Genomic DNA, 27587 nt, shown 5'->3' on the forward strand with positions numbered 1-27587 from the left:
ACCATTCGCCATGCTTGTTTGGGCTGATGGGAGTTGGAGTACAGCAGCATCTGGAGAGCAGCATTATTGTTATTGCAATTTGATTCTTCATGAAACTGAGCCAACATTCATCATTCCCTTGGTTATAATAGATAAGGGAGCACAAAGGAACGCAAGATCTCTCCCAACAAAGAGTATCTAAAGGTGTGAGTCATTGTGTTTGAACGTGTGAGAGGAAGTAGCAACTAATGGTAAGAATGGCTAGATCCAATGGTTCTGTTCAGAAAAGCATCCACAAGTTCAGATGTTTTATTTTTTCCTGCCTGTACCTATGTTCCCAAATTTTACAAATTGGAAATCTCACAAGAACTTGGTAGAGGAACAAAATGAATGACTGACATAGCAGATCCACACTATACATTTAAAGTATATCATATCATATCATTTATTTATTGAAATCTATATCCTGCTCTGCCCAGGGTGGCAAACAGATACAAAATTTAAAAATACTTAGAAAGGTTCTAAAAACAATACAACTGGTAACAATTAAAAGCAGTGACTCTTAAAAATATCCCAAACTGCACCATTCTAATGGGCATTTAAAGCATGTGACTCTAGAAATGTGCAATTGCTTCAGATCTGATCCTGCAGTAACATCCACCAGCTTAATTCTCATAAGTTCAAACAAAACACAAAGGTTATATAAAAACAAGGGAATGCATTTAGCTGCACAGTGAAAAGATCAAAGTGTGTGCATGCATGCTCAATGCGAAAAAATGCAAATTATACCATATACCAAACCAAAATCTGTTGTTTTTGCTAGGCGTGTTCTATCCCATGGCACATTCAGGCATATACAAAAGATGAAAATCAAATAAGATTATATACATATGGGCACCATGCCATTAAAAAGCCACTTCTTTTTTGTGGCATGGTGCCCTTATGCATCAAAACAGAAAGTACCACCTAAGAAAAAATGGTGGGCTTCAGTATTAGAAGTGAATATTTGCTCACATTTTAAGACATTAAAAAATAATTCACTTTTCTCTAAACCGTTTTGTCAACTGATTTAGCAAACAGACATGAGAGACAATTGATGTGAGATTTCCCTTTTACGCCATGCCCTGCTCTAAAATTGCTGCTGGAAAAGCCACTATTGTGCAGATTCTGGTATTTGCTACTTCCTCTATTTGTTGTTCTTTTCAGGTAATCACAAGATTATCAAACAAGTCTGCAATCTGTCAGGTATGGTTGACTGATTTTAATATAATGAGCTTAGTTTTAAAATACCTGTGGCTGAATCCAAATTCCTTTTCGGGTCAGAGTGTCACCTTTGGATCCCAACAGGCACTGAGATGATGTACCTTTTTAAAAGGTCCTTGTTTATAATGGGTACAGTAGTGTTGGCATGGATAAACTTGCCTGTTTGCATGCCCAGTTGCTACCTCTGCATTTTAAAGCCAGGCCCTGCATGCACAGTTGCTGGTCTGCGTAGAATTATGAAGTAAAAAAATTATAAGTTCTCATTAAATATTGGGCTGCCTCATATCAAAATATGATGCGTTTTGCATGCTGATTCTAACTTATGTATGTTGATGCATCTCCCCAAAAGATCACCTTCTGAATTGCAACTCACAGTGACGTTTGAAATATTGATTTCAAAGCAACAGACTTTTACTATGCTTTATTGACGTGAACGTAGCAATTTCAAATCTTGAAAGTATATAGAGAGAAACTCCCTAGCCAAATTAGGTTCATGTTAAGACTGAACCTAATAACAAGAGTCCACAGAATTCGCCTATCCGAACAATAATATGATGAGGGTTCGCAAACTTGTATTCAGCTAACTTTTACTCAGAGTTCACCCACCTAAGTTAGATATGGCCATTAATTTTAGTGCATCTACTCTGCAAAGAAGTTAGTTGAATGCAGCCCTATCTGTTGGGTTGAGTTCAGGCCCATTTTGTATGGTTGCCGTTCCAGAGAAAATGGGGCCCAGATAACTAGCCCTTTTGATTTTGCATATACATTTGAACATCACATCTCTGTGCAGCCATCTGGTGATATTAGAGGGGGCCAGAGCATGTTCTCACCTTCCTTCATGGGCCAGAGTGGAAGAGAGGTACCGCTAATGTCCTATCCGACCTGCAGCCTCAGTGAATCTACTGAAGAGACTACCCACACTTTCGTTCTAATAAGAATAATACTGGAACTCAAGCCTGTCCTGGAAGTCCTGGCTTTTAATTCTAAGTGTAGGGCAGCTTTTGCCAACAAGCTGCCCTCCAAATGTTTTGAACCACAACTCCTATCAGCCCCAGCTAGCATGGCCAGTGATGAGAGATGATGAGAGTTGAAGTCCAAAACATCCCAAGGGGACCAGGCTGAGGAAATCTGGTTTAGGAACATGCTGTAGTAGCTACATGATAAGGAAGGGCATTTTGCTCATGTTCACTGATACTTTTTGTTGTTATTATTTCACCTATTAGTACAGATTTTGAGTGAGCCCCTAATAAACCTTGCCACATACATTTTTTTGTTGTTTCTTAAACCAAATTCAAAACAGAGGTGAATTTGGGTTGGTCAGCCTATGAACAGGACGCAGGGTCTACATATTTTCTCCCAGATTGATTTTTCATTCTGATGTAATATTGCTCATACTTAATCCTCCATGGACATTGCGCCATGAAGATAAAACTTATGTCACAATGGGACCATACTGTATACGTTCTCAGTTGAGGACAAAAGATAGATGAAAATCATGATGATAACCAATATGATATCTTGGTTAGAAGCTTAGGACTAAAAGCTTTTAAACCCTGGTCCAAATTTTTGGTGAGTCTTGAAGTTCCACAAGTTAGCTGTCAAGGTAGTAGCCAAGATAGTAGTCAAGTAGCCCTTTCCCCCTGGCCTAGGGGACGAGGTCTAAACTCACCCAGCCCTACAAAAGAGGCTCCTCATGAGGCCAGAGGAAGATTGTCTGGCTATTGTTTTATTGATTTAACATGCTGTAAAATGCTTTGAGATTTTATTAAAAATATAAAGCGGTATAGAAATTAAAAAATAAATGAATATATTTTATCCTATTCTACCTGTGAGTTGTGGACATAAAATGAAAAATTGCCACAAGCAGGATGGAAATAGGATAGAAAGGAAGAGTAGAGCAAGCCAGTACAGACCACGGGGCTTGTTAGCAACATCACGCTCATTTAATCTAAATATGAAACTGCATCTGGAATGTACACTGCAACCCACATGGAGTAAGTATATTATGGAAAGGAGTAAGGCTACATGGGGGGGGGAGTTCCTGATTTTAAACCCAAACTCCAGTTTCAGGATCATTTTCTTTACCGAGAAATGTTGCCTAGTTTTGGTTCTTGCAATTCACACAGTGCCTGTTCTGCTTTGAAGCTCTCGGACATCAATAGTGTTGTCTACCGTTGAGCAACGTTACCATATTTGGATTCACTTAATTTTAAATGTTCTCCCCTACCTATTATTTCTGCAAAGGCTCTTAAGGCTATTTACTATTATCAGACAATGACTTGCACCCACCTCCCTGAGCCCACACACCTGCAAATAGCATTGTGAAGGCTTTCACTCCAGCTTCCCTTTGCACAGGATGCCCTCGCACTCTCTCTCAGCAGGTGTGCCTATATTATCTTCTTCTTTGGCTTAGGAAACTATGTAAGATCTACCTTTTTACTAAAACTTTGAGCTAGTTTTTAGGGGGAAAGCTGGTCCAGTTCATTTGGAGTTGTTTTATGTTGTTATTTGTCAGTGTGGATTTGTCTTTCTGTTTTGTTTTGTTATGTACATTTTAATTTGTTGCCATCCAAGCAAATTTAGAAACATGGGATTTAAGAGATTTAAATAAATAGGTAAATTAATTAGACAACCTATTTATCTGTTACACAGCTCTGTATGAACTAAAAATATGGAACATTTCTGGGTAACAAAATGCATTTGCTTACATTTTGCTGAACTGTGTTTATAGACCCATATTTTATAAATCTCCTCACATAGTGGAATCCCATTTAAGGGGCCCAAGAAGCTGCAAAGTGTTTACGATGGGAACATTTGTGGTCTTTGGGTTTGATTAAATGCTCAAAAGTTTTCTTCCTCTCAGGAAGAGGCTTCCATCTTTCTGTCTAATTCTCAGGGCACTTAAAAATTTGGGTGCAGGGTGCAAGCTTACCTTGTTGCAAGGTGGCCAAGAGTGGTGTGCCTCTCTGAGTTTTTCTTTCCAGTAAGCTTTCCCCCAGCACTCTGCAGCCTCCTTGGCTGCCCATGCCTCTTGATCTGAAAAAAGCTGCATGTATCTTCCCATTATAGTGCCAGGCACCCCAGAAGGCTACAAAGTGCAGGCTACTGGTAAGATGATGTAGATTGAAAGACAAGACACTCACAAACACCATTTGGCCCTCCCAAAAGTGAGTTAAGCACAAAAAGCACCTCTGCACCCCACCCAAGAGAAATTCATTGCAATTCCCCCTCCCCTTTATTAATTTTCAAATGCAATTTCTTTCCTCCTGGGAAATGGATGGAAAATATGCGGAAGGAACATTGGATTCTCAGATACAGTGGCACCTCGAGTTACAGACGCCTCAGGTTACAATCGCTTCAGGTTACAAACTCCGCTAACCTGGAAGAGTTACCGCGAGTTGAGAACTTTGCCCCAAGATGAGAACGGAAATTGTGTGCCGGCGGCGCAGTGGCAGCAAGAGGCCCCATTAGTGAAAGGATGCCTCTAGTTAAGAACAGTTTCAGGTTAAGAACGGACCTCCGGAACCAATTAAGTTTGTAACTAGAGGTACCACTGTAGTTACGACATAGCAAGCAGATTTCCATTTTAATTTCAATATGAGTTATCTGCTATTTTAGGCAGACTCGAAAGGAAATGGAAGCATCAACAAGAGACTTCCCTCTATTGTGGAAGATGAGGAAGAAGAGGAGGAGATGGTAGAAGAGGAGGCTGGTACTCTTTCTCCAGTCCATACCAGAAGCACAACCTCCTGCTCCCAGCAGAAAAAGTCAGGAAGCAATAAAAGCTATCTTGGGATAAACTTGAAACAGTTGGCCTCAGGAACTGTGCCCTTCCACTCACCTATCCGAGTTTGCAGTGCAACCTCCTCTAGAACCAAGCATGAAACCGAACTGCATTATTATTCCAAAAGGAGAGATAAGAACCTGAAGCTGCATCTTTCATCCCTAAACAGCACTGGTCCCCCAGACCTCAGCCCCAGGTAAATATTAGGAACGTCTCTTACAATGGCGCGCACCCAGTTTCTCTTTCCATACCAACATTTTTCCTGTGGATCATAAATGTTTTCCGTTCTTTGATACTGTTGCTAACAATATTGATGCCTTAAAATTACCCACCAATTTCAACCACTTTAAATACAACCCATAAAGGAGTAAATTCACTGATTATCTAAATAATAACTGTAGAAGTTTGAAGACACTAGCAGGATTAAAATAAATCTTATGACATGGACTTGAATAAAGAGGAAACTGTGAGATGTAGATTGGAAATAGAAAACTGTTGGCGGGAGGGAGGGAAGTCATTGCTTGGCAGAGCGGGGGGAAAGGAGTTGTACAAATGGATGTTGAAATTTATTGTTGTTTGTTTAAAGTGAAAATTTAATAAAAAAGTATTTTTTTAAAAAAATACAACCCGTAAAGGAATAATGGTTCTCTATACAGAAGGCATTCAGAAGAACTGGTAACTAAAACCAGTACAATACACAATGTTTAAGGGCACAATAAGACCCTATCCAGCATTCATTATGGGAGACTGAGGCTACAGTCCTCTACTCACTTGCCTGGAAGTGAGTTTTGCCCCACTGAGTTTTATGGGAATTATTTCTGAGCAGACATTGACAGGATTGCACTGTAAGCACAAAAATCATCCTTACTGATTTCAGTTTAGTTTGCCAAAATGCACCTGCATCTTTCAACATCCCTTCAACAGACCTGCTTTAAAAATTGTCTGTTTTTCATTCAGAGTCCTGGAAGTCAGAAAGATATGTAAAAAGAACACAAAGTATGAGGGGATTTTTTAAAGGATCATTGAAACCATGCAGTCCCTGAGCTAGCCCATAGAGCTTGGCTCATGAACGTTTCAGAGCTCTGGAAGGAATGGAGGAGCAGTATGTTTTATTTTATCTTATATAAAAAATTGATACCCTGATTGCAAAATACCCACTCAAGGCACTTTGAAGGGAAGCTCCCTGGCCGGAGCTAAAGCTCAGGCAGAGTCTCTTTATATGAAAACCTTCCTTGCCCATATAACAGGCCTGTCCCCAGCCCTGCCTATGGCTGCCTGATTGGTAGGTTTGCAGGGTTTCCCACTGACCATATGCCCCGGACATTGCTGGGATTTCAAAGGTGGAATTGACGTCCAAGGGGAATTTCCGAAAGGCATGGGGTGGATTCCTTAAAAAAAAAAAAAAAAAAAAAAAAAAAAAACCTGAACAATTTTGGAGATGTCCTGATTTTTACTTTTTGAAACATGGCAACCCTACCACAGGCATCTGACTGGCCACTGTGAAGACAGGGTGCTGGGCGAGATGGCATGATCCAGCAGGCTCTTATGTCTTTATGTACAGAGAATACCATATTTTTTGCTCTATAAGACTCACTTTCTCACTCCTAAAAAGTAAGGGGAAATGTGAGTGCGTCTTATGGAGTGACTGCAGGCTGCGCAGCTATCCCAGAAGCCAGAACAGCAAGAGGGATTGCTGCTTTCACTGCGCAGCGATCCCTCTTGCTGTTCTGGCTTCTGAGATTCAGAATTTTTTTTTTCTTGTTTTCCTCCTCCAAAAATAGGTGAGTCTTGTGGTCTGGTGTTTCTTATAGAGCAAAAAATACTGTATATAAAGTGATTCTGTCCAAGCTTTGGCTCCGTCAGCTTAGACAATCTCAGGGACTGTGCGGTTCCTTGGAGGGTTGTTCTTTTAAGTAACAACAGCCTTTGCACAGCTGTCTCCCCGCAGTGCAAAAGCAGAGAAACACTTGATTTCTCAGCAAAGTGCTTAGCTGTTTGCTTTAAGGCTCTCTCTTTTGTTGACCCATGCAAATTTTAAGACGGAAGTTCAGCTCCCTTCTCCTGAAAATGCTTACAGACTGCATTCTCACCTTGAAAGGCTTTCGGAAAGACATTAAGCTGAACCCAGTGGGGAGGTCTGCTGCATGAGGTCCATTGAGAGAAATCGGAACAGCCTGTACTACTTCCCTATTCATTTCAATTTGGCTTGTGCAGGAAACATCTCAGTGAACTGTGTCCATAGAAGCTAGCTGCAGGAAGGAGTGCCTGAGGAATAAGAAATGGGAGGGGGGGAAGGAAATTTCTCCTCCACTGCCACGTTGCTGATTTTAGCTTAGGACAGTTATGAATGAAAGTAATCACCTTTAATAGGTGTTCAGTGACCTTTGTAAAATAGGTTATAGTTCAATAAATCCATTTTCATTCCTTCATGCTGCATTATCACATCCCTTTCATTACAGTAAACTTACTGATGAGTGTTATACAACTGCTAATCTCGCACAGGCATTTATCAACAGAGGTTGGCTGAACAAGTGATATTCCCCCATTTTGTATCTCGGCAGCACTTTTTCTTTATTCGAAATGCAGGGAAGATTAGTGATAAGTTAAAGGAAATGATGGAGTGTACAGTGGTGCCTCGCAAGACGAAATTAATTCGTTCCGCAAGTCTCTTCGTCTTGCGAGTTTTTCGTCTTGCGATGCACGGTTTTCCATAGGAATGCATTGAAAATCAATTAATGCGTTCCTATGGAAACCGCCTTCCCCCGACCTCTTCTGGCGGCATTTTTAAATCGCCCGGGACAGCGGAGGACTTCTCCGCTGTCCGGGCGATTTAAAAGCCCCTGGGAAGGCAAGCAGGGGGGACGAAGCCTGGGCGCTCCTTGCGGAGAGTTGCCAGCGCGCCCAGGCTTCGCGGCCCCGCCGCCCGGCTTCGGGACATCGTTCCGATGCCAGGCGGCGGGGGGAGGCTTTCTCGCCCCGCCGCCCGGCATCGGGACGATGCCCCGAAGCCAGGCGGCGGGGGGAGGCGTTCCTGCCCCGACGCCCGGCATCGGGACGATGCCCCGAAGCCGGGCGGCGGGGGGAGGCGTTCCCGCCCCGACGCTCGGCTTCGGGACATTGTTCCGATGCCGGGCGGCGAGGGGAGACTTTCCCGCCCCGCCGCTCGGCTTCGGGACATCGTTCCGATGCCGGGCGGCGGGGGGAGACTTTCCCGCCCCGCCGCCCGGCTTCGGGACATCGTTCCGATGCCGGGCGGCGGGGGGAGGCGTTCCCGCCTCGCCGCCCGGCATCGGGGCATCCTTCCGAAGCCCGGCGGCGGGAGGAGGTGTCCCCGCCCCGCCGCCAGGCTTCGGAGGAGGTCCGAGGACAGCGGGGAAGACGAGCGCTTCCCCGCTGTCCCGGAGATTTCCCTATGGGCTGTCGTCTTGCGAAGCAAGCCCATAGGGAAATTCGTCTTGCGAAGCGCCTCCAAAACGGAAAACCCTTTCGTCTAGCGGGTTTTCCGTCTTGCGAGGCGTTCGTCTTGCGGGGCACCACTGTACAAACATTCATATGACTTAAGGAAAGTTGCCTTAATTAAACAACACCTTGGTTGGGTAGCCGTCTTCCAAACTCTGCCATGGAGGTAGGGTTGCCACATTTCAAACAGTGAAAATCTGGACAGAAAATATGTTTTGGGGCAAAGTTGTTGGACTTTTTTTTAACTTTTGCCCCAAGTTGTTGGGCAAAAATGGCACTGCTGACACGGGCTGCCATATTTTCCCAGACATCTTCTCGATTTCTGCCCGAACGCTGCTGTCGACTGCAGTATTCTGGATGTATGGCAATCCTTCATGGAGAGGGTGGGGCAAAGGGTTCATCAATTAAAAAGAAAGAAAGAACACAGAAATGGAAAACAAAGTATGGATGAAAAACAGGGCAATAGGTACAGAAACACAGTCATATTGCCAAAGAAGAAAGCTTCGTTCAGGCCATCTAATGAGAGTGCAAGTGCCTGGGAGCTTAGTACCAGTCCCTGTTCCTGACCTTTATGCATTTAGTATAAAACTTGTGGAGGCATCCCATTCGTGCAACTGTTAAATGTAGAAGGCTCTCTCTGTGTGATTGAGAGCCCACGCAGAGAGGTTCCACTGCATATATTATTATTGACAGAAGGAGCTATCTGCTGATGTTTAAGTGTGTGGTGCAAAGTGGGGTTGAAGCTGGCTGCTTCAGTGCTCCCTCTCCCCACGCCCAGTTTGAAAGTTTATAAAGGGAGTGGAACTTCACAAGTCAGATTTTTTAAAACATTACATTAATCTCCGCCCCTGCCCGAAAAGAGAGCATGTACGACTCCCAGGGTTTTTACAAAACCTCCAGTACAGCTTGCATTATTTCTTGCTAACACAACACAACACAAAACACAAGTTATGTTTCACCATGCCTTTTGGAGGTGGGCAGGGAATGAGAATGGGCATCTATTCAGCGAGCTGAAATTCTAATTTATGGCCATTGTGTGCAGAGGGTTACTTTTGTTTGCTTGCTTTCTTGTTTTTTGTTTTTTGTTTTTTGTTTTTTTGTTTTTTGTATACACCACAATATCCTACCTCAATCTTCTGTTCCTATATGAAGCACAATCTAGTTTCAGGCTCTGCTTGCAAGGAGCACATCAAATCCAAAATAATATTACAGCTGAGCGATCTTTTCCTCTGAACAACATATTTAATCACAGAAATTCTGCTGCTTTCCAGGCTAAGGGAAATCTCAGATTTCCTCTAACCTGAGGAAGCGGTTTGGACACTACTTTTATCCCTACTCCTCTTCAAAAGTATGAGTAGTCCCTCAGGAGGAAATGAGATCTGACAAGACAGACAAAGGCTTGTGGTCCTTTATTAAGGAAAAATGTTGTTTAAGTCAGTAACATCCACTTCAGTGTGTTTTCTTTGCAAAGATAAACATAGAATTTTCTATGCCACGTTATCAGTCGACCAACATAGCAGCTCTTTTCTTTTAAGCAATTTTAGGTTCAAATATTGGTAAAGTTCATCGTATGAACGTTCTGTTTCCCAAAAAATGTGTGTATTGTTTGCCATGTATGAGGACAAAGAAGCTTGATTTCTGTGCAATTATTCCAAGATTGTCTTTCCTTTTCAAAACAGGATCGTTGATGGAACAGAAGATGGTAACAATAATGAAGAAAGCCAGACATTTGACTTTAGCTCTGAACAACTCAGGCAGGATTCCAGAGCATCTCCTACCATCAGGGGTTCGTGCTATATTTAGCCATCTTACAAATGATTCATAATGCACCTTTCAGAGAGGGCTGCCTTTTGTGTACTGCACACTGTGAGAGAAATCCTTAGATGTGACTGGATCATCGTGGGCAAGAGTGACAGGGGGGTGAAGCGTAGAGCTATTTCTTTCCAGTTATCTGGGCTTCTTTTCTTGCCATTTATCAGACAAGGTAAAAAGATCATGATGCTTACAGGCATTGCTGCTTCCTAAATCAGGGCCCATCCCTGTGTATAGTTCTGCATGCCCCATTAAAGAAGTCGACCCTAATTGTAAGAAGGTAATATTAAGTAGCAAAGTGTTCATTTAAGGTCCAATAGTCTGCAGTCCCAAAGCCAAAGGTGCAATTCTGGCAGTGGGTGGTGAAAGGTAATTGTTGCCAGAGGAGGAGGAGGAGCAACACCAAGAAAAGCAAAAGCTTGATGTGAGTAGCCATATTAATCATAACAATAAAATAATTGTACAATTGTAGCACCCTGCTTGTGGTTAACGCTTAGCTGGAATGAAATATTCAACGCAGCAATAGAGAAATTAAAATAGTAATTTATTTGTCAGACAAATAAATAAGAGGCTCAGTGGTACGTGGTTACCAAGCTCTGGCCTGGCCTCCTGCCATTCTGGCCAGCACTTATATTCCCTTAATCCAGCCCCCTTTGCTCCTCCTGTGGCTGCCTCTGTCCAATCAGCCTGGTTGAAATTCCTATTGGCTGTTTGCTAGAGCCAATCACAAAAGATACACCCACAAAAGATACACCCATTTCCTTGCCCTTATAAGGGAGACAAAGAGCTATATATATGACATATAAGTAATAATATATCTTACATGGAATCTTAATTACCAGCTCACCTCTTGCCCTTCTTGCCCTATTGCCTTCTAAAACAGATGTTTAATCTTACATTTTTATGTTCAACAGATGTCAAGGATCTTGAGTTTCACATCAACATTGAAAGATTTCCTTCATTTAATGTTTCTAAACAAATGCCTGACAACCATATATCAAGACTGCCCGGATGGCGTCCTCTGTCCGGCAGGGGGGCTAGGCTGGTGGCTGACTTAATTTCAGGATAAATACAACTCTTACAACCATATGAAATAAGAATCTAGCATTCCTTAAATCCTTTGCATAATTACATTTAAGCCAATATATTTAAGCTAATATATTTCATACATTTATCATAGGTAGCCTCTTAAAAGAATAAAGCTTCTCAAAGTGAAAAGGAAGGAACTCAATAAAACACAGCTTTTAAAAGAAGCCTCTTCAGTTTGCACCTCCCCCTTTCCCCCTCCTCTCCAGCCTCAAAATAAAATAGGAAGAAGCTGCTTCTTCTGCCAAGCCAGTTGCCTTTCCAACATTTAACACATTTTAACCTTTTTTAACTCTCTTAGTTTAAGAAACAGCTTTAGAAAAAGACTTCCCCCAAAAATGTTCTCTTTCCAGCTAAATGTTTCTCCCCATTGCTCCTGGCCTTTTAACCTTAGAAAGAAGATCTGGCTCATTTTACTGGGAGGCACATTGGTATTATCTTCCCCATTCCTAATGGTGTTTTCTCAGCCTTGGGGCAGCATATGTAATTCTCCCTTTTTATGACTTTGAGAATTGTTTTTCTACTATAAATCAATGGGGCCCTTCTTGTCTTAGGAGGAAAAACATCTTGCCAAGGTTCTTTTAGGCAGCTGGTCTTTTGCCTGGCATGAAACATTTGAAAATCCTTTTTTTAAGCTCATTTTTAAATACAAGCCTTGATTGAAATATATAGAAGCTTTGATAAAAATGCAGGCTTATGATTAGATGCCTCATTCCCCCCTTTCAAGCTCAAGGACCTTCATCCCAAGTGTCCTTGATAGCTTGACCTTCATCATATTCCTGAGGTAAAGCTCTGTATAGGGCCATGATATGAGGTAGAGTTTCATTTGAAACCATCTTGCTAATTGTACTTCTAAAACATGAAATGATACATGGCATCATACATAAAACCAATACTACTACTGTCAAGAAAAACAAGCAAGACAATAGTATCCCTTTGAGTCCTGTGACATTAGGTAACCAATTGGTGAGCCATCCCATATCCCATCCTTCCCATGTTTGTACTGGGACATGTGCTATATTCTCCATCTTTGTGGCCAACACACGGATTGCCTCACCATTATCAGAAATGTTAAAGCAACAGGCATTCCCTGTCAAGTTCAAGACTCCACATAGGCCTCCCTGCCTGGCAAGTACATAATCCATTCCCATTTTCAGCTGCAAAATGGCGGCTCTACTTTCATCCAACTGTTGTGCAATAAGTCTCAAACTCTGGGCCGTTGCATTGGTTACAAGTTCCACTACTGCTTGCAATCGAATTATTCTGTTTAGATTATAAATAGGATCCCGTGCCCCTTGTATGAGCTCACCAGGATTCCAGGAGGCAGGATCATAATAGGCTATAATGCGCTCTGGCGGCCAATCATCAGTACCGCTCCAACTTTGGGTACTTCCTCCTGCTATATGAGAAATATCAGCATTCCTTCGTGTTCGCCTGGCCGAACTAGTGGGCATAATCCACATTGGTGGTAATACCCAACCCAAGAAACAAGTCCCACTCCATTTGGAAGGGAGTTTCTTGTATGCCCATTCTCCACATATCCACCACAACCATCGGGTCTGAGGTTTTTGGTACGGGGAATACAGAAGGCGAAATACCAAAAGGGGTAGAGAGTTTACAGTGCAGTATGTTAGATTGCCTTCTTCTGTCACAGTTATGTTCCACACCACTTTCCATGCATGAATAAAAGGAGGTGCACAGGGCAAGGCATTCCGAGTTAGATAGGTAGTACCGTGTGCCCAGGTATGACTATTCTTCTTATAATCCCAAGTATAGTGACAATGAGAAGAGCCTATCATGGGAGAATCAGCTGCATCTGATGATTTATGTACACAGAATTCCCCTTGTACAGGTATAACTCGTAATGGTTTAGTTGAGTTCCATCCGGGGAAATTCTGTATTTCAGTTTGGTGTGGCATTTCGCTTACCATACCAATAGCATCTAATGGTATCGGTAATAACGGCATACCTCCCTCTGAATCATCTGGCCCAAGAGAGCAAACAAGGCAATTGGTCCTATTTGCAACATTAGCTACCATTTCAGCTAAACCTACCCACATATTGTGGTCATGGCTGAATCCATATTTAGCCAATTTGGTCAGATTCAAGGACCCTTCCCCTTCCCAAGGGATCAGGATTAATAAAATCATGTTGATGTCTAGTATATGCATTCCTTCCACAAAAGATTACCTTATTGTGATAGCAAATAATTATTAGCCCCAATATAATTCCCCCAGTGACAGAAATGGGGAACCACCAAGACCAAAACATATATCCCGAGGATCCCCAATGAGTAATATCTCTGATAATTGTTCCACAAGGGGGGGGCAGTCAATCAATTGTATTAGAGAATCTTTCCGTTCACAGTCGCTGGTTCAGACGCTCCTCAAGCTTCAGGCGTGCGCAGGTCAGCCAGCTTCCAGGTTGTGGCTGCAGCAGGCCGGTCGTCAAATGTTGCCCGTGACCTAGCCCGTTCCCGGTAGGGCTAGATACAGGGGTTTTTGGAGAGAGTTAGTTTTAAAGGATTAGAGGGGTCACCTTTGCACGTCCAACTGCCTTCAGACTTCTTCAAACGAGAGTGATGAATCCAGGGGGTCACCTCAGCTACCTTCACCGCTGTTGGAGTAGAGAGCAAGACGGTGTAAGGTCCACGCCACTTAGGTGCAAGTGGATCGCGTTTCCACTCTTTCACCCATACGCTATCGCCAGCCTGGAACTGATGAATCGGCTCGGCAATGCTGCACGGCGTGCGCTCGAGGGCCCACCTGTTAAGAGAAACAAAAACACGGGAGAGAGATTGCACTTGTCCCTGTGTCACATGATCTCCTATTTGTTTAAGGTCAGCTGGAATATCCTGAACAAAGGAGGGCGGTCTCCCATACAGGAGCTCAAAAGGTGACAACTTAAGTCTTTTTGTGGGTGCACACCGAACACGAAACAGTGTTATGGGTAACACATCTACCCTTCTGAGACTTTAGACATATTAGTGGGCTTCTGGCATGCCCTGCGGATACCTTGCACAAGTGTCTGGCGGTAGGTGGTAAGTCTGGCCAGGTGAATTGCATTGTTTGGATCCCAATTAGGATCTTCCAAGGGAAAGTTATCTTGGAGATGACGGTCAATATTATAAATATTTCCCCCTCTGGCCTGCTCACGCAAATATATCTGTGCCTTTTCAATTATGTCTCTCCTTTCCTCAGTGGTGAACAGAGTATTTAGGAGCTGGCGACAATCTGTCCAAGTAGGGCTATGAGTATTTACTATTGAAGTCACCAAGTCCATCATAGCCTGAGGTTTTTCTGCAAAAGATGGGGTGTGTGTTTTCCAATTCATCAGATCTGTAGTTGTGAATGGAATATATTGCAGGGTCGAAGTTCGAGGTGGCCGTGGTCCGGGTTGCCCATTAACCAGCGCAGGCTCCTCAAGTGCATCAAATACTCTTCTAAGAGGGGCTACTACGTGATCTTTCTCTTCACTTTGCTCTAGGGGCCTCAAATCATAGGGGATGGTATCTGTCGCAAGGCGTTCTTTTAGCAGCTTTATACGCCTGGCTGTATTGCTTGCTGACCGAGCAAGGTCTCCCTGTAACTTCTGTAACATTTCTCTGGGACTTGGATGTACAGGGGTTTGGGGTGGGCAATCAGTTGTTCCACTAAAGGAGACTGTAGATGGAGGTCTATTAGGAGTCACAGGTGGAATAACCACTTCTGCTTGGGCTTTATTATAGAACTCCAATGCCTCCTGAAGATATTTATCATAATCTATCAAGGAATCAAGCTCTGTGACTCCACTCCCATTATTCATTCCAGTTTCTTGCCTTGGGGTTACAACTGGTGGAGTGTTTGGATTAAGCTCCCTTCGATGTGGAGCATAGGGTGGAGGTGGAAGCACCTCTTCCTCTGGCCCCTCAAAAATGGGTTTGAGTTTATTTGGCAAGATTCCTTTCCTAGCTTCGGCTTTTACAGCCAATAATTTGCATCGTTTGACTTTGCATTCCCTTATCCATGGAGGATTTTTATTTAATGTGCTCAGCCAGGAATCTATATATGGAAATTGTTCTGGGCACCCTCCAGTTTCTTTGGCGATATCAGTCCAAAGTTTGCTTACTAAATTTATATCAAAGGTTCCCTGGGATGGCCATCCAGTAATTTGTTTTGGCCATTCTAGTTCACATAACGTTCTCAAGCGCTCTGGCGTCATTTTGACTCCATATGCCCCTGAGAAGGCTTTCTTAAAATTATTTAACATACACTCAAGAGGTGTATTTTCCCCCTTTGAACCCCCAACTCCCATTGTATGGCCCTGTGAAGTATCCACTCAGTCACTCACAGACGCGCTTCGTGGGTTTCCTTGCCTAGTGAAGTCGGCCTTACTAGGAACCGAAGTACTGCCCACTCCACACTCAGGTCAGCTACAGATTGCTCTGTACTTTCTCACACATACAATGCGCTGGATACTTCACCACACTCTACCTCCCAATCCTTCCCTTTCCCTACACCAGATCACCATCTGATGTACCCAACCACCTAGCGTACTCAGTTTCCCCTTACTGAGACGCAGAAGTTTGATCAAGACTTCTCTTCCTCCCAATTAATTGGAGGGCCAAAAATCCCTTTGTGCACTTACCCTTGGTTGGTTCCCTGTTTCCCCCGGTCCGTCGCCGCCAGTGAGCAGGGTATCAGACAGACGAGTCTTCTGCGTTCCCCCTGGAAAAAATTACCAGTGCGCGCTTTGGGTAAGCAGTTGTCCTCTCTCTTGTACCCTGCCCAGTAGGGCGAAGGGGCTGCGTTCCAGCAGACCACTTATCCGAGTCACGGCACCATAAAATGTAGCACCCTGCTTGTGGTTAACGCTTAGCTGGAATGAAATATTCAACGCAGCAATAGAGAAATTAAAATAGTAATTTATTTGTCAGACAAATAAATAAGAGGCTCAGTGGTACGTGGTTACCAAGCTCTGGCCTGGCCTCCTGCCATTCTGGCCAGCACTTATATTCCCTTAATCCAGCCCCCTTTGCTCCTCCTGTGGCTGCCTCTGTCCAATCAGCCTGGTTGAAATTCCTATTGGCTGTTTGCTAGAGCCAATCACAAAAGATACACCCACAAAAGATACACTCATTTCCTTGCCCTTATAAGGGAGACAAAGAGCTATATATATGACATATAAGTAATAATATATCTTACATGGAATCTTAATTACCAGCTCACCTCTTGCCCTTCTTGCCCTATTGCCTTCTAAAACAGATGTTTAATCTTACATTTTTATGTTCAACAGATGTCAAGGATCTTGAGTTTCACATCAACATTGAAAGATTTCCTTCATTTAATGTTTCTAAACAAATGCCTGACAACCATATATCAAGACTGCCCGGATGGCGTCCTCTGTCCGGCAGGGGGGCTAGGCTGGTGGCTGACTTAATTTCAGGATAAATACAACTCTTACAACCATATGAAATAAGAATCTAGCATTCCTTAAATCCTTTGCATAATTACATTTAAGCCAATATATTTAAGCTAATATATTTCATACATTTATCATAGGTAGCCTCTTAAAAGAATAAAGCTTCTCAAAGTGAAAAGGAAGGAACTCAATAAAACACAGCTTTTAAAAGAAGCCTCTTCAGTTTGCACCTCCCCCTTTCCCCCTCCTCTCCAGCCTCAAAATAAAATAGGAAGAAGCTGCTTCTTCTGCCAAGCCAGTTGCCTTTCCAACATTTAACACATTTTAACCTTTTTTAACTCTCTTAGTTTAAGAAACAGCTTTAGAAAAAGACTTCCCCCAAAAATGTTCTCTTTCCAGCTAAATGTTTCTCCCCATTGCTCCTGGCCTTTTAACCTTAGAAAGAAGATCTGGCTCATTTTACTGGGAGGCACATTGGTATTATCTTCCCCATTCCTAATGGTGTTTTCTCAGCCTTGGGGCAGCATATGTAATTCTCCCTTTTTATGACTTTGAGAATTGTTTTTCTACTATAAATCAATGGGGCCCTTCTTGTCTTAGGAGGAAAAACATCTTGCCAAGGTTCTTTTAGGCAGCTGGTCTTTTGCCTGGCATGAAACATTTGAAAATCCTTTTTTTAAGCTCATTTTTAAATACAAGCCTTGATTGAAATATATAGAAGCTTTGATAAAAATGCAGGCTTATGATTAGATGCCTCACAATATGCTTATTCCGATCACACTCACACCAAACGTTTGAATCACTCTTTAACAGTAATGGCTCCCCCCTCCAGTGAATCCTGGGAACTGTAGTTTGTGAAGGGAGCTGAGAGTTGTTAGGAGAACATTTAATGACCTACAGTTCCCATAATTATTTGGAGAAGAGTGTGTGGGAAAATAGCATTCTCTGTGGCTACAGAACACAGAAAGACTATTTAGCGAGAGGGCACAGAAAAGAAGGGGGAGGGGAGGGGAAGGGCTGGAATCCTGAACAGCAATGCTCCACACTGCAACATTTTCTTGCAGGTCCCACTTCCTACAGTTTTAAAATCATTAAATATTTTAATAAAATGAAATAAAGTGCCAACTAATTTTACCTGATGCTAGGGAAGAGGGGTTATTGTACATCACATACACCCCAAATTAAAACATTTTTTTTAAAAAAAGTAATGAAAATGGTTGTTGTTGCTTACTTACATACATAAACACACATGCACAAAGCCCAACGATGAAGCTTTTACTGTGTCCCACCCACCTTCCTAAGGGGTTTTTAAGAACAACAACCCAGTTGCTTTCCCCCTAGACAGCTATATAGCAAGCTCACCAGAGAGAACAAAAGCAATCTAGACCAAGATTTTACAGTCTAATGCAGAATAAATCTCAAAGACCTTCTTTGGTGTAGAAAGATGACAGCCTAAAAGTTGGGGGAGGGGGCTGGGAGAAAGGCTACTTGGCTCATTTCTGAATTATGACAAGCATCACAGCACAAACCTGTGGAATGCAAGCAATCAAACCTTACCCATCCCTTCCTCTCTTTCTTTAGTTGAGCCATTTCAATTTCAGAGGAACTGTGGTTTATTTTTATTTTTTGTTTTTTGATGTTGTCTTTATCCTGAACTCATTGAAGGAAAGGTAGAACTTTACATATTTGAATTAATTTAGGCTTATCAAGAAAAGGTTCTCGATTTGGAACACTTGTTTTTACATAGGCAAATCGTTCCTTCACAAACTAAAATCTGGAAAGAAACTTAAATGAGCAATCAGGTCACAGATGCGAGATTTCTATGACCATCTACTTACAGTATGTATTGTTATGATTACAGAGAATGAAGTTGGCGCCGCTGTGCTAGTCATCAAAGCGGAAGAAGCAAAGCAACAGATCAACAGGCTTAATAATGAGGTATGGAGAATTTCATGTCATTTCAATTGTTCTACTCTTCCTTGTGGAGAAATGAAACTTGTTAGGATCAGCAACACCCTTGAGGTAAGGCTAATTTTTCATGCCTAGTGATAATTGATAAATCTTTAGTTCCAATAGCCTATAGCACTTTTCAGATGCGCTGCTTATGTATAAATGTTATGTGCATGCAGGGCAAATGGAGACAAGTGCGCTAAGCTCCACCACCTGTATCACGATCTGCATTGCCCTCTAGGACATACAAGGTGACATCTAAGTGGAGACCCTTCTCTGCTCAAAGATACGCCCTGCACGATTTGGAATCCCAGTTTTGAAGGAGAGGGTGCTTTGTCCTTTTTATTTTATGCATTGTGACTTCCTGTTGTTTTTCTCGACCATAGTTCAGTCAGTATTTATTGTGATTGTTAAGAGTGGATTTCTGTTTAATTATCATTTGCTGATGTTTAAAGGTAAAGGTAAAGGGACCCCTGACCATTAGGTCCAGTCGTGGCCGACTCTGGGGTTGTGGCGCTCATCTTGCTTTATTGGCCGAGGGAGCCGGCGTACAGCTTCTGGGTCATGTGGCCGGCATGACTAAGCCACTTCTGGCAAACCAGAGCAGCGCACGGAAACACCGTTTACCTTCCCGCCAGAGCGGTACCTATTTATCTACTTGCACTTTGACGTGCTTTCGAACTGCTAGGTTGGCAGGAGCAGGGACTGAGCAATGGGATCTCACCCCATCACGGGGATTCGAACCGCCAACCTTCTGATCGGCAAGTCCTAGGCTCTGTGGTTTAACCCACAGCGCCACCCGTGTCCCATTTGCTGATGTTTGGAGCTGTTTAATTTATATTTTTTATAGCTGTTTAAGTTTATTGTGTACTATTATATTCAACTAGCTTATTGAATATTACTTTATTTGATATAAGTCATTTCATTTTTAAGTTATGCTTTATTATGATTTTCTGTATTGGATCGGATATAATATAAGGTGTGTGTTCTTTGTTGTATATTTTGTTGCTGTAAGCCACCTTGTGTATGGTAATATAGAAAGGCTATATAAAAATTAGAAGTGGAAAGAAATGAAATGGAACTCATGAAGGGCGACAGAGAGCTTACTACACTTTTCCCTTGTGTGTATGATTTACACATGAGCAGCACAACCCAGACAAAGCGTATGTCTGTGGCCATGACGACATTTCCTACCAATGCATTGGATTGTAAGAGGAGGAACACAATTCCTAGCTTTTCCAGCACCTTCATCTTATTTCTTAGAATACCCTACTCCAGTTTTTTGTGTATTTTTAAGAAGAAAAAAAATGAGAAAGGAGGTCATTGGTAGCCAGGAGCAACACATTTCATTAGCAGTCTTTCCAACTGAGATTAAAAGCTTTCTAGCAAAAGGGCAAATAACTGCTTTCATACAAGGTAATTGTGTTACAGCACTTTACTAGCAATCAAAAAATTGCTACCTAGCTCTCCTTTTGGAGGGGAACTAGTAATTTGCCACAGAGCAAAAGCTACTGGAGCAGAATGGACCAAAATCAAGCAAACATACTATGATCCTTAAATTTGTGCAGGGGCATAATACAGAAGCGCATTTCACTTTCATAGGAAATGCTTAGCATTCACAAAATTCTAAAGTCTCTTGTTAGCAAAAATGATAATGTCTATAGAGATGCATTACTTTAAAACATGTATCAGTAGCCCAAAACCCCCTAGCAAATTTATGCAGCTGAAGGCTACCCATGTTTTATTATAGGGTCAGGAGAGGGGCAAAAATAAGGTTTTGCCAATATGAACGTCAGCTTTCTACAGCTTTTAAAAATAATACCTGCTGAGCTGGCAATTTTGAAATTTGGCATGTGGGATCTACCTGAAGAGTTCTACAAATGTGCCAAACTTCAAACAACTATGATCTATTGATTATTATATTTTCCCCAAGGGGCCCAATGTGGTGAGCATGGTCCTCCCCTCCCCATCTTATCCTCACAGCAATCCTGTGAAGTAGGTTAAGTTGAGAGGCAATGACTGGCACAAGGTCACCCAGTGGGCTTCGTGGCAGAGTGGGGATTAGACCCCTGGCCTCCTAGGTCATAATTCAACACTCTATCCATTACAGCACAGGTACATCAAGTTTGAAAGTGCTGAAAAGGGGGCATTTCAACCTGCTGTTCTGCAGGTTTATAATATATTTCCATTTTTGTAGAAAGTACTGGTACACTTTATTCAGGTTTTATTCAGAGAGCACATACTTTCATTGATTTGGTGAAGTTCTGAAATTCAAAGTTAATTTTCCTTGTCCCATTAAAGTCTATGGAAAACATGTACTGGCAGATAGTGCAGGGACGCAGGTCTAAAAGCTGCTCCTGAAAACTGGAGAACCCTCTGAAATGGCATTTGAAAGTGTGTGATGGGAAGGGCCTCTTGGGCTTGCCGATCGGAAGGTCAGCAGTTTGAATCCCCGCGACGGGCTGAGCTCCCGTTGCTCTGTCCCAGCTCCTACCAAACTAGCAGTTCGAAAGCATGCCAGTGCAAGTAGATAAATAGGTACCGCTGCAGCAGGAAGGTAAATGGCATTTCCATGTGCTCTGGCACTCATCTGGCACTTCTGTTGCACCAGAAGTGGTTTTGTCATGCTGGCCACATGACCCGGAAAGCTGTCTGTGGACAAACGCCAGCTCCCTCGGCCTGAAAGCGAGATGAGTGCCACAACCCCATAGTTGCCTTTGACTGGACTTAACCGTCCAGGGGTCCTTTACCTTTTTACCTTTGCAGGGCATACCAGGAATGAAAATCAAAGGCAAAGGGATCCACCTAGTGGTTGCAATGTGCAGTGCCTGTTCACTTAGCTACGGAATATAAATGTGTGGAGTCACAGATAGATGAAGGCTTGGTAACATTGCTGAGCCTGTGGGTACATTTGCAGACATGAGAAACTGTGGTGGGTCACCTTCATGCACCTCCCACTGCAAGACCTCAGCCCACACCGCAGACCTATTAGTCCCCATACGGCATACAAATTGGAGAGCAGTGTGGTGTAGTGGTTAGCATGTGGCCTCCCAGGAACCAGTGGCGTGCTAATTTTCCTCTTCCATTATTTGTCCTCTTGACAACCCTGTGAGGTAGCTCACATGAAGATATCCATGTGAAAGTCAGTCACATTAAGGTTGCACAATTAGAGTTTGTTGGCAGGTCCTGCACTACAAGCCCACTTTCCCCTCCCCAGTAAGAGAAGTGCCAGAATAATGCATTGGAAAGTGTGGAATGACACTTGGTTTAGCGCAGCATTGTCTAGCCTCTCCACATAGCGAATGTTGCCTAATATCCTTGCAAGCAAATCAGGATGAACGTTCAACAGTGAGCAGATCATCTGGAAGTGTCTACCTAGTAAATGTATTTAGGAGTGCAGCTTCAACGAATTTCTGCTTCAACTTTTATATATTTCTTAAAGCAAGTGGTAGTATAAAAAACAAAATAAATGCTGGAGATACAAAACTAACACTGCACCCCCAAAATGTTGAGATTTATTATTATCTCAACTGAAGGCACCTTAAGATGGATAGTGAACTGCTTACCTGTTTGTAATGTGATTTCAGAAGCACTAAAGATTAATACCACAGTCGTTAGGCTTTCCCCCACTTGTATGAAGCCCAACAAACTGGAAGTAGAAATACATTATGAAATAGTATTTCACACAATGGTGTGGGGGGGGGGAGAAACAAACAAACGAAATCATGGAAATTGAGGGTCAACGTGAAGTAAAATTAAGATATTTGTTTGAGCATGACCCGCATTATCCCTTCCCACCATGCACTGTCAAATGCCATTTCAGAGGGTTCGCCAGTTTTCAGGAGCAGCTTTTCAGTCAGAAAGAGAACCTCTAAATGACCACGTAGGCTCTTAGAATCTTAACCTATAGTTTCAGCATATCCAATGTATTTTTATATTGTTAATAATTAGTGAACATAGGAAGTTGCCTTATAGAGGCTGGCAGTGTGCTTTCCAGGTTTTCAGTCAGGGGATCTTCTCAGGCCTGCCTGGAGATGCCAGGAATTGAATCTTGACTGTTAAAGTGGCATAAATATGCTTTAACTCTAAGGTGTCTGGATGTGACTTAAGGCTACTTGATCTGCTTTGACTTAACCATGACAGCGTCAGGTGCTTAATTTATAGTAATGAGCAGGTTAAGTTGTACAAGTCACACACTAATTGGAAACGCTTTTAGTTCAGAAAGACTCAAATGCTTCACAATTATCCTTTCCTCTTTCTGACAGGTACGTTTACCCTTTTGAAAACTAATGTACAGCCTCATCTTGCTTTCTGCAAATTACTTCCTCTTTTCATCAATTTGATGAACTGCACAAGTTTAATTCTGCAAGCACAGTGGCAGTATTCTCGCCTAAAATACATTGATTATCTGCTACTGGAAGCAATGCAGAGCTAATTTTAAATTTTGTACCTTCATTTGCTTTTTTTCCCCTGCTAGCTATGTACAGTATAATCAAATGGGGAAAAAGAAGGTTCCCTTCAACTTTAATCCACAATTCACTCAGTTCAGTGTGTGTAAAGTAGTTGATTTCAGCCAACAATGCAAGAATAAATGGGTTGTAGACTACAGCTGGTTACTTTCATTATATAGAGGTATATTCTCCATCAACGTCCCTATAGCAAATTTTATGTATTCCCAAAAAATATGATTACCCACATAAACTATCATGCTGATAAGCCTTCCCAGATGAGTACTTCTCAAATTATGAATTTTCATTAAAGAAATGGCCATTCTATTGCACAACGTATAATATTAGATAGGGAACACTGTTAATTCTTAGTAGTCGGGCACTTCTTAAACTTGGAAATATTTCTAGTTACAGGTAGGTAGCTGTGTTTGTCTGCCGTAGTCGAAACAAAACAAAACAAAACAAATCCTTCCAGTAGCACCTTAGAGATCAACTAAGTTAGTTATTGGTATGAGCTTTCGTGTGCATGCACACTTCTTCAGATACACTAAAACAGAAATATAGGAAATATTTCGACAGCATTTCTATTACATAGAAAGCTTTCAACAATGACATCTTAGTCCCATTGAAATGGGGAAAATTTAATCATGGCTAGCATAAGTCTCATTGATTCCTATGCTACTAAAGCCTTAATTTCCTCCGATCCAATGTTTCAGTTGAGTTTCAGCTGAGCTTTTGCAAACATTTACGACATTTTGGGGGGCGGGGTGGGGGTGGAGAAGAACTTCTTTTTCTCTTCCTGCCTTAATGGAACAATCCTATACATATCAATTCAAAAGTACAGCCTATTGAGTTCAGTGGAGCTTTCTCCAAGGTAAGTGATTATAGGATTCAAGCCAAAAGGTTTATTTTCAAAAGCAACCCCCTCTAATAATTGGTTTTTATTTCATCATGTTGGAAGCAGATTATTAAAACAGTTTGAAAATATGATTTGAGGAGGCTCCAGCTTGACTCAGCAAACTGGAATGTAGCACCTAGCAATTGGTTCTGAAGTAATTCAAAACTCAGGCTTGGTTCTTGAATCTTCTGATTTGCTCCCCATTGGTGAACTTTGACCCACACAGTTGGTTTTAATGAAACTTAAAATAGGTTATTTGTTAGCGTTTCTGTGGCACACAATCGTGAACCACAAGTGGCACAAATATAAAACAAAACAAGAATCAATGGATTTACCATATTTTTCCGTCTATAAGATGCCCCCATGTATAAGATGCCCCTTATTTTGGAGGGGGCTCCAATTTAAGAAAATGGTGGGGGGGAGATGTATCAATGTATAAGAAGCCCCCCAATTTTTGACATTATTTCTTAGGGGGAAAGCCTAGTCTTATACACAGAAAAATACGGTATTTTCCTTAGGAAATAAACTCGTCTCTGCTCTTAAAGAGAATTTTGCAACTGGAACCAGAGAGATGGATTAAGTTGTGAAACTTGCCTTCTGTGTATTGGATGGGATGCTGTTGGTGCTCTTACATTCATGACAGAGCTTTTGATCCAGCGGACAGCTCCACTAATGGAAGAAGATGGGAGGTGATTCTTGCCCATTCACCCTTTCCCTTCCATCACCCCACGCCACCTTCCACCCTGATTTCCAAGGTCTGCAGAATTGGCAAAAAAATTAATATCTTCCCTTCCTCTTCCATTAGTGGAGGCATCTGCTGGATCAAAAGCCCTTCTGTGAATGCAAGGGCATGAGTTGGATTCCACCATTCCTTTTTCATTTGAACGATGTTGTGTAAATATTTTTATATGTATATATTTTTAAATATATATATATTTCAGGTCACTTCTTTGACTCAAGAGGTCTCTCAGTTAAGCAAGGACATGAAGAATGTGATGCACCTCTTGGAAAACCTGGTCATGGCACAGAAGTCCCCGGAGTTTTGCGCCGTGCATGGCGCAGCCGTGAGCCCCAACATGGAAAACTTACAGACTAGAATGTCTTGGCCTCCACACCAGCCGTGTATGCATACGCAGGTTCCGAATATCACCTGCACCAAAGCACAGCTCTGCCATTCCAATACGATAGCCGGCATCTGGAACATGGACGCAACCTCCGTAGGTAGCGGCCCACCAAGAACTGAATCCCACCTTCAAAATTCTACAGGTGGTGAATTCTATTATACGTCGAGCCTTGAACATTCCCCCTCCCACTACCACGTGATCCAGAAAGATCACCTGCAGTTTGTGAGTTGCACCTCTCCGCGTTCGGACACCACGCTGACTCCCCTCCAGTCCATTTCAGCAACTCTTTCCTCCTCCATGTGCTCTTCGTCGGATACGTCCTTGCACCTTGTGTTGCCCAGCAGATCCGAGGAAGGAAGCTTTAGTCAGGGAGCGGTCAGTTCGCTGAGCCTCGAGAACCTGCCAGGCTCTTGGGACCTGGAAGGAACTACGGGGACAGCAGCAGCGCAGACCTCAGAAGACTTTCCTCTGGATGTCATGAAAAGCACAGTGGATATTAAAGATAGCAAAGCCATAAACGTATAATGGAAACGGTGACGTGATAACCCTTCAAGCATGCTTGTAAACTTCATGCCAGCTTGTAAACTGCATGACATATTATTATTTTTTTGCCTTTTCCTCAGATGCTCATGGAAATTTGCAAACTCAAAAATTGGCGACCCGTGCAAAGGCAAAGGTTTGACCAGCGCATATGCAGAGAGGTGATTTCTAGATTTAAGAAGCACATTAAAAAAGCCTTTTATACACAGATTGTAGCTTAACTGGACTGCTCAACAGACTTTTGTTACACTCTGCAGCTCCTGAGGGACAAAGTAGCTGGACCACGAAGACTTAGGAGCTTTGGCACAGGAGGTCTTTGTTGTGTGAAGCAAAGGTTTTTTCACCCCCTTACTGCCTGATTGTTGCCGCCAGACAATATCAGCTTCAGGTGTTCGAGGCTCCTGCTAGTATTTATGCCAGTTCTGCAAAGGCAAAGGGACAGTTACCACTGCATGTCACCTCCTTGACAATCAACCAAATAGAGCTGGTAGAGAGTGGTTAATTGTTGCACGCTCTTTGTTATGTAAATCAGACCTCTTTATCAAAAATACTATTTTTCTATACTTGGTAAGAAATATGTATTGAAAATATTTATAAGGAGACTAATCAGGATTTTGTTTTTCCTTTTTGGGGGGGGTAACAATGCTTGCCGTTTTCAGAATTAATGCACTATCATGTATACATCATTACGTATTAGATCAAAAGATTCTTAGCTTAAAGCGGACATACAGCCCTTTTCTCTGCATGCAGTTTGCAATGAACTTGTTCATGCCGTTAGAATACAAATCAAGAATAGGGTACTGTTTTATTTACAAGAGAATAAAAGCCAGGTGGCTTATACAATGCTAAATCAGAAAACTGTGTAACAACATGTGAACTGTACTACTTTAATCGTTGATAACCAATGCCCTTATTTATTGCTATTGCACATCATCACTTTTATCCTTTATTTTTTAAAGGTCAGGTAACCATTTCAGAGTAAAACCGGACAATCGGAGGTAACGTCTTCAACCAAAACCATGGCCTGGGAGTTATATCTCAGGCTTAGAATCACAAGCAAATAATTCTGAAATATGTTTTAAGGCAAATACTTAAGCTTTCCCCCACCATAAAAATGAATAGTCATTAAATCAGCAGGGGATATTTATCAACTGGCTTGCACTTTTGTACATAAATTTAACATTAGAAATAATAAAATGGGCAAGTGGATTGCAATTTATAATATTATAAAACCGAATAGCTAATTTCTGGGGTATGCAGACCAACTCTTTTCAACAGGGAAGCGCATTTTGAACATGTGACATCGATATAACAGATTCCGTGTCATCATAACACTACATACACATTCTAGTCTAAATAATACACCCCCTGTTTTGGATTGAGAAAGAAGCACAGTAAATCACATGAAGCAGCAACGGATAGCATATTTTGATGATTACCAAGGTCAGTCAGCCACTTATCTGAGATCTTAAGGGGAACAAAGGAAGCAACTTTGGATCAAGGCCAAAGTTAAAGGTTGAGATGTTCTAACTTAAAAAAAAAAAAAAAGTGAAACGTCAATTTGTGGGTTTCATCCAACAGGGCCTCTCAGCTAACAGTAAAGCTTCCATCAGCTGAATGGAGAGGGGAGCAATTTTCAGTTATTCCCTCTACCCCCTGCCGCTCTGCTCACAAACCCTAAATCTCTTCCAGAGGGTTAGGGGAGCTCCATAGAAGACGCAGAGAGGCTACAAGGGAGAAATAGTTGAAAATTTTTTCCTTCCTTTTCCTCTAATGGAAGCCTTACCGTTATCTGAGTGACTCCGTTAGGTGCAACCCTTTCGTTTCAAATGGTATGGCACCAT

The 27587-nt window shown here is 42.2% G+C and overlaps 1 protein-coding gene across 2 annotated transcripts in view; it reads left to right on the forward strand.

The window, feature by feature from the left end:
* The window catches only part of KCNH8 (potassium voltage-gated channel subfamily H member 8), a 175608-nt gene extending 148660 nt beyond the window's left edge, over nucleotides 1–26948 (forward strand). The window contains exons 12-16 of one of the 2 annotated variants that reach the window (XM_081881916.1): nucleotides 1186–1224; nucleotides 4861–5222; nucleotides 10165–10271; nucleotides 18645–18721; nucleotides 25021–26948. In XM_081881916.1, coding sequence (XP_081738042.1) covers nucleotides 1186–1224; nucleotides 4861–5222; nucleotides 10165–10271; nucleotides 18645–18721; nucleotides 25021–25728 — 1293 coding nt within the window. In that variant the 3' untranslated portion in view covers nucleotides 25729–26948. The remainder of the gene's footprint in view (nucleotides 1–1185; nucleotides 1225–4860; nucleotides 5223–10164; nucleotides 10272–18644; nucleotides 18722–25020) is intronic. The other variant, XM_081881917.1, reaches the window with a different exon arrangement.
* The last annotated feature ends 639 nt before the right edge of the window (nucleotides 26949–27587 follow it).

This window comes from Podarcis erhardii (genome assembly GCF_964252035.2).
Source record: "Podarcis erhardii genome assembly, chromosome: 12".
Taxonomy (NCBI): domain Eukaryota; kingdom Metazoa; phylum Chordata; class Lepidosauria; order Squamata; family Lacertidae; genus Podarcis; species Podarcis erhardii.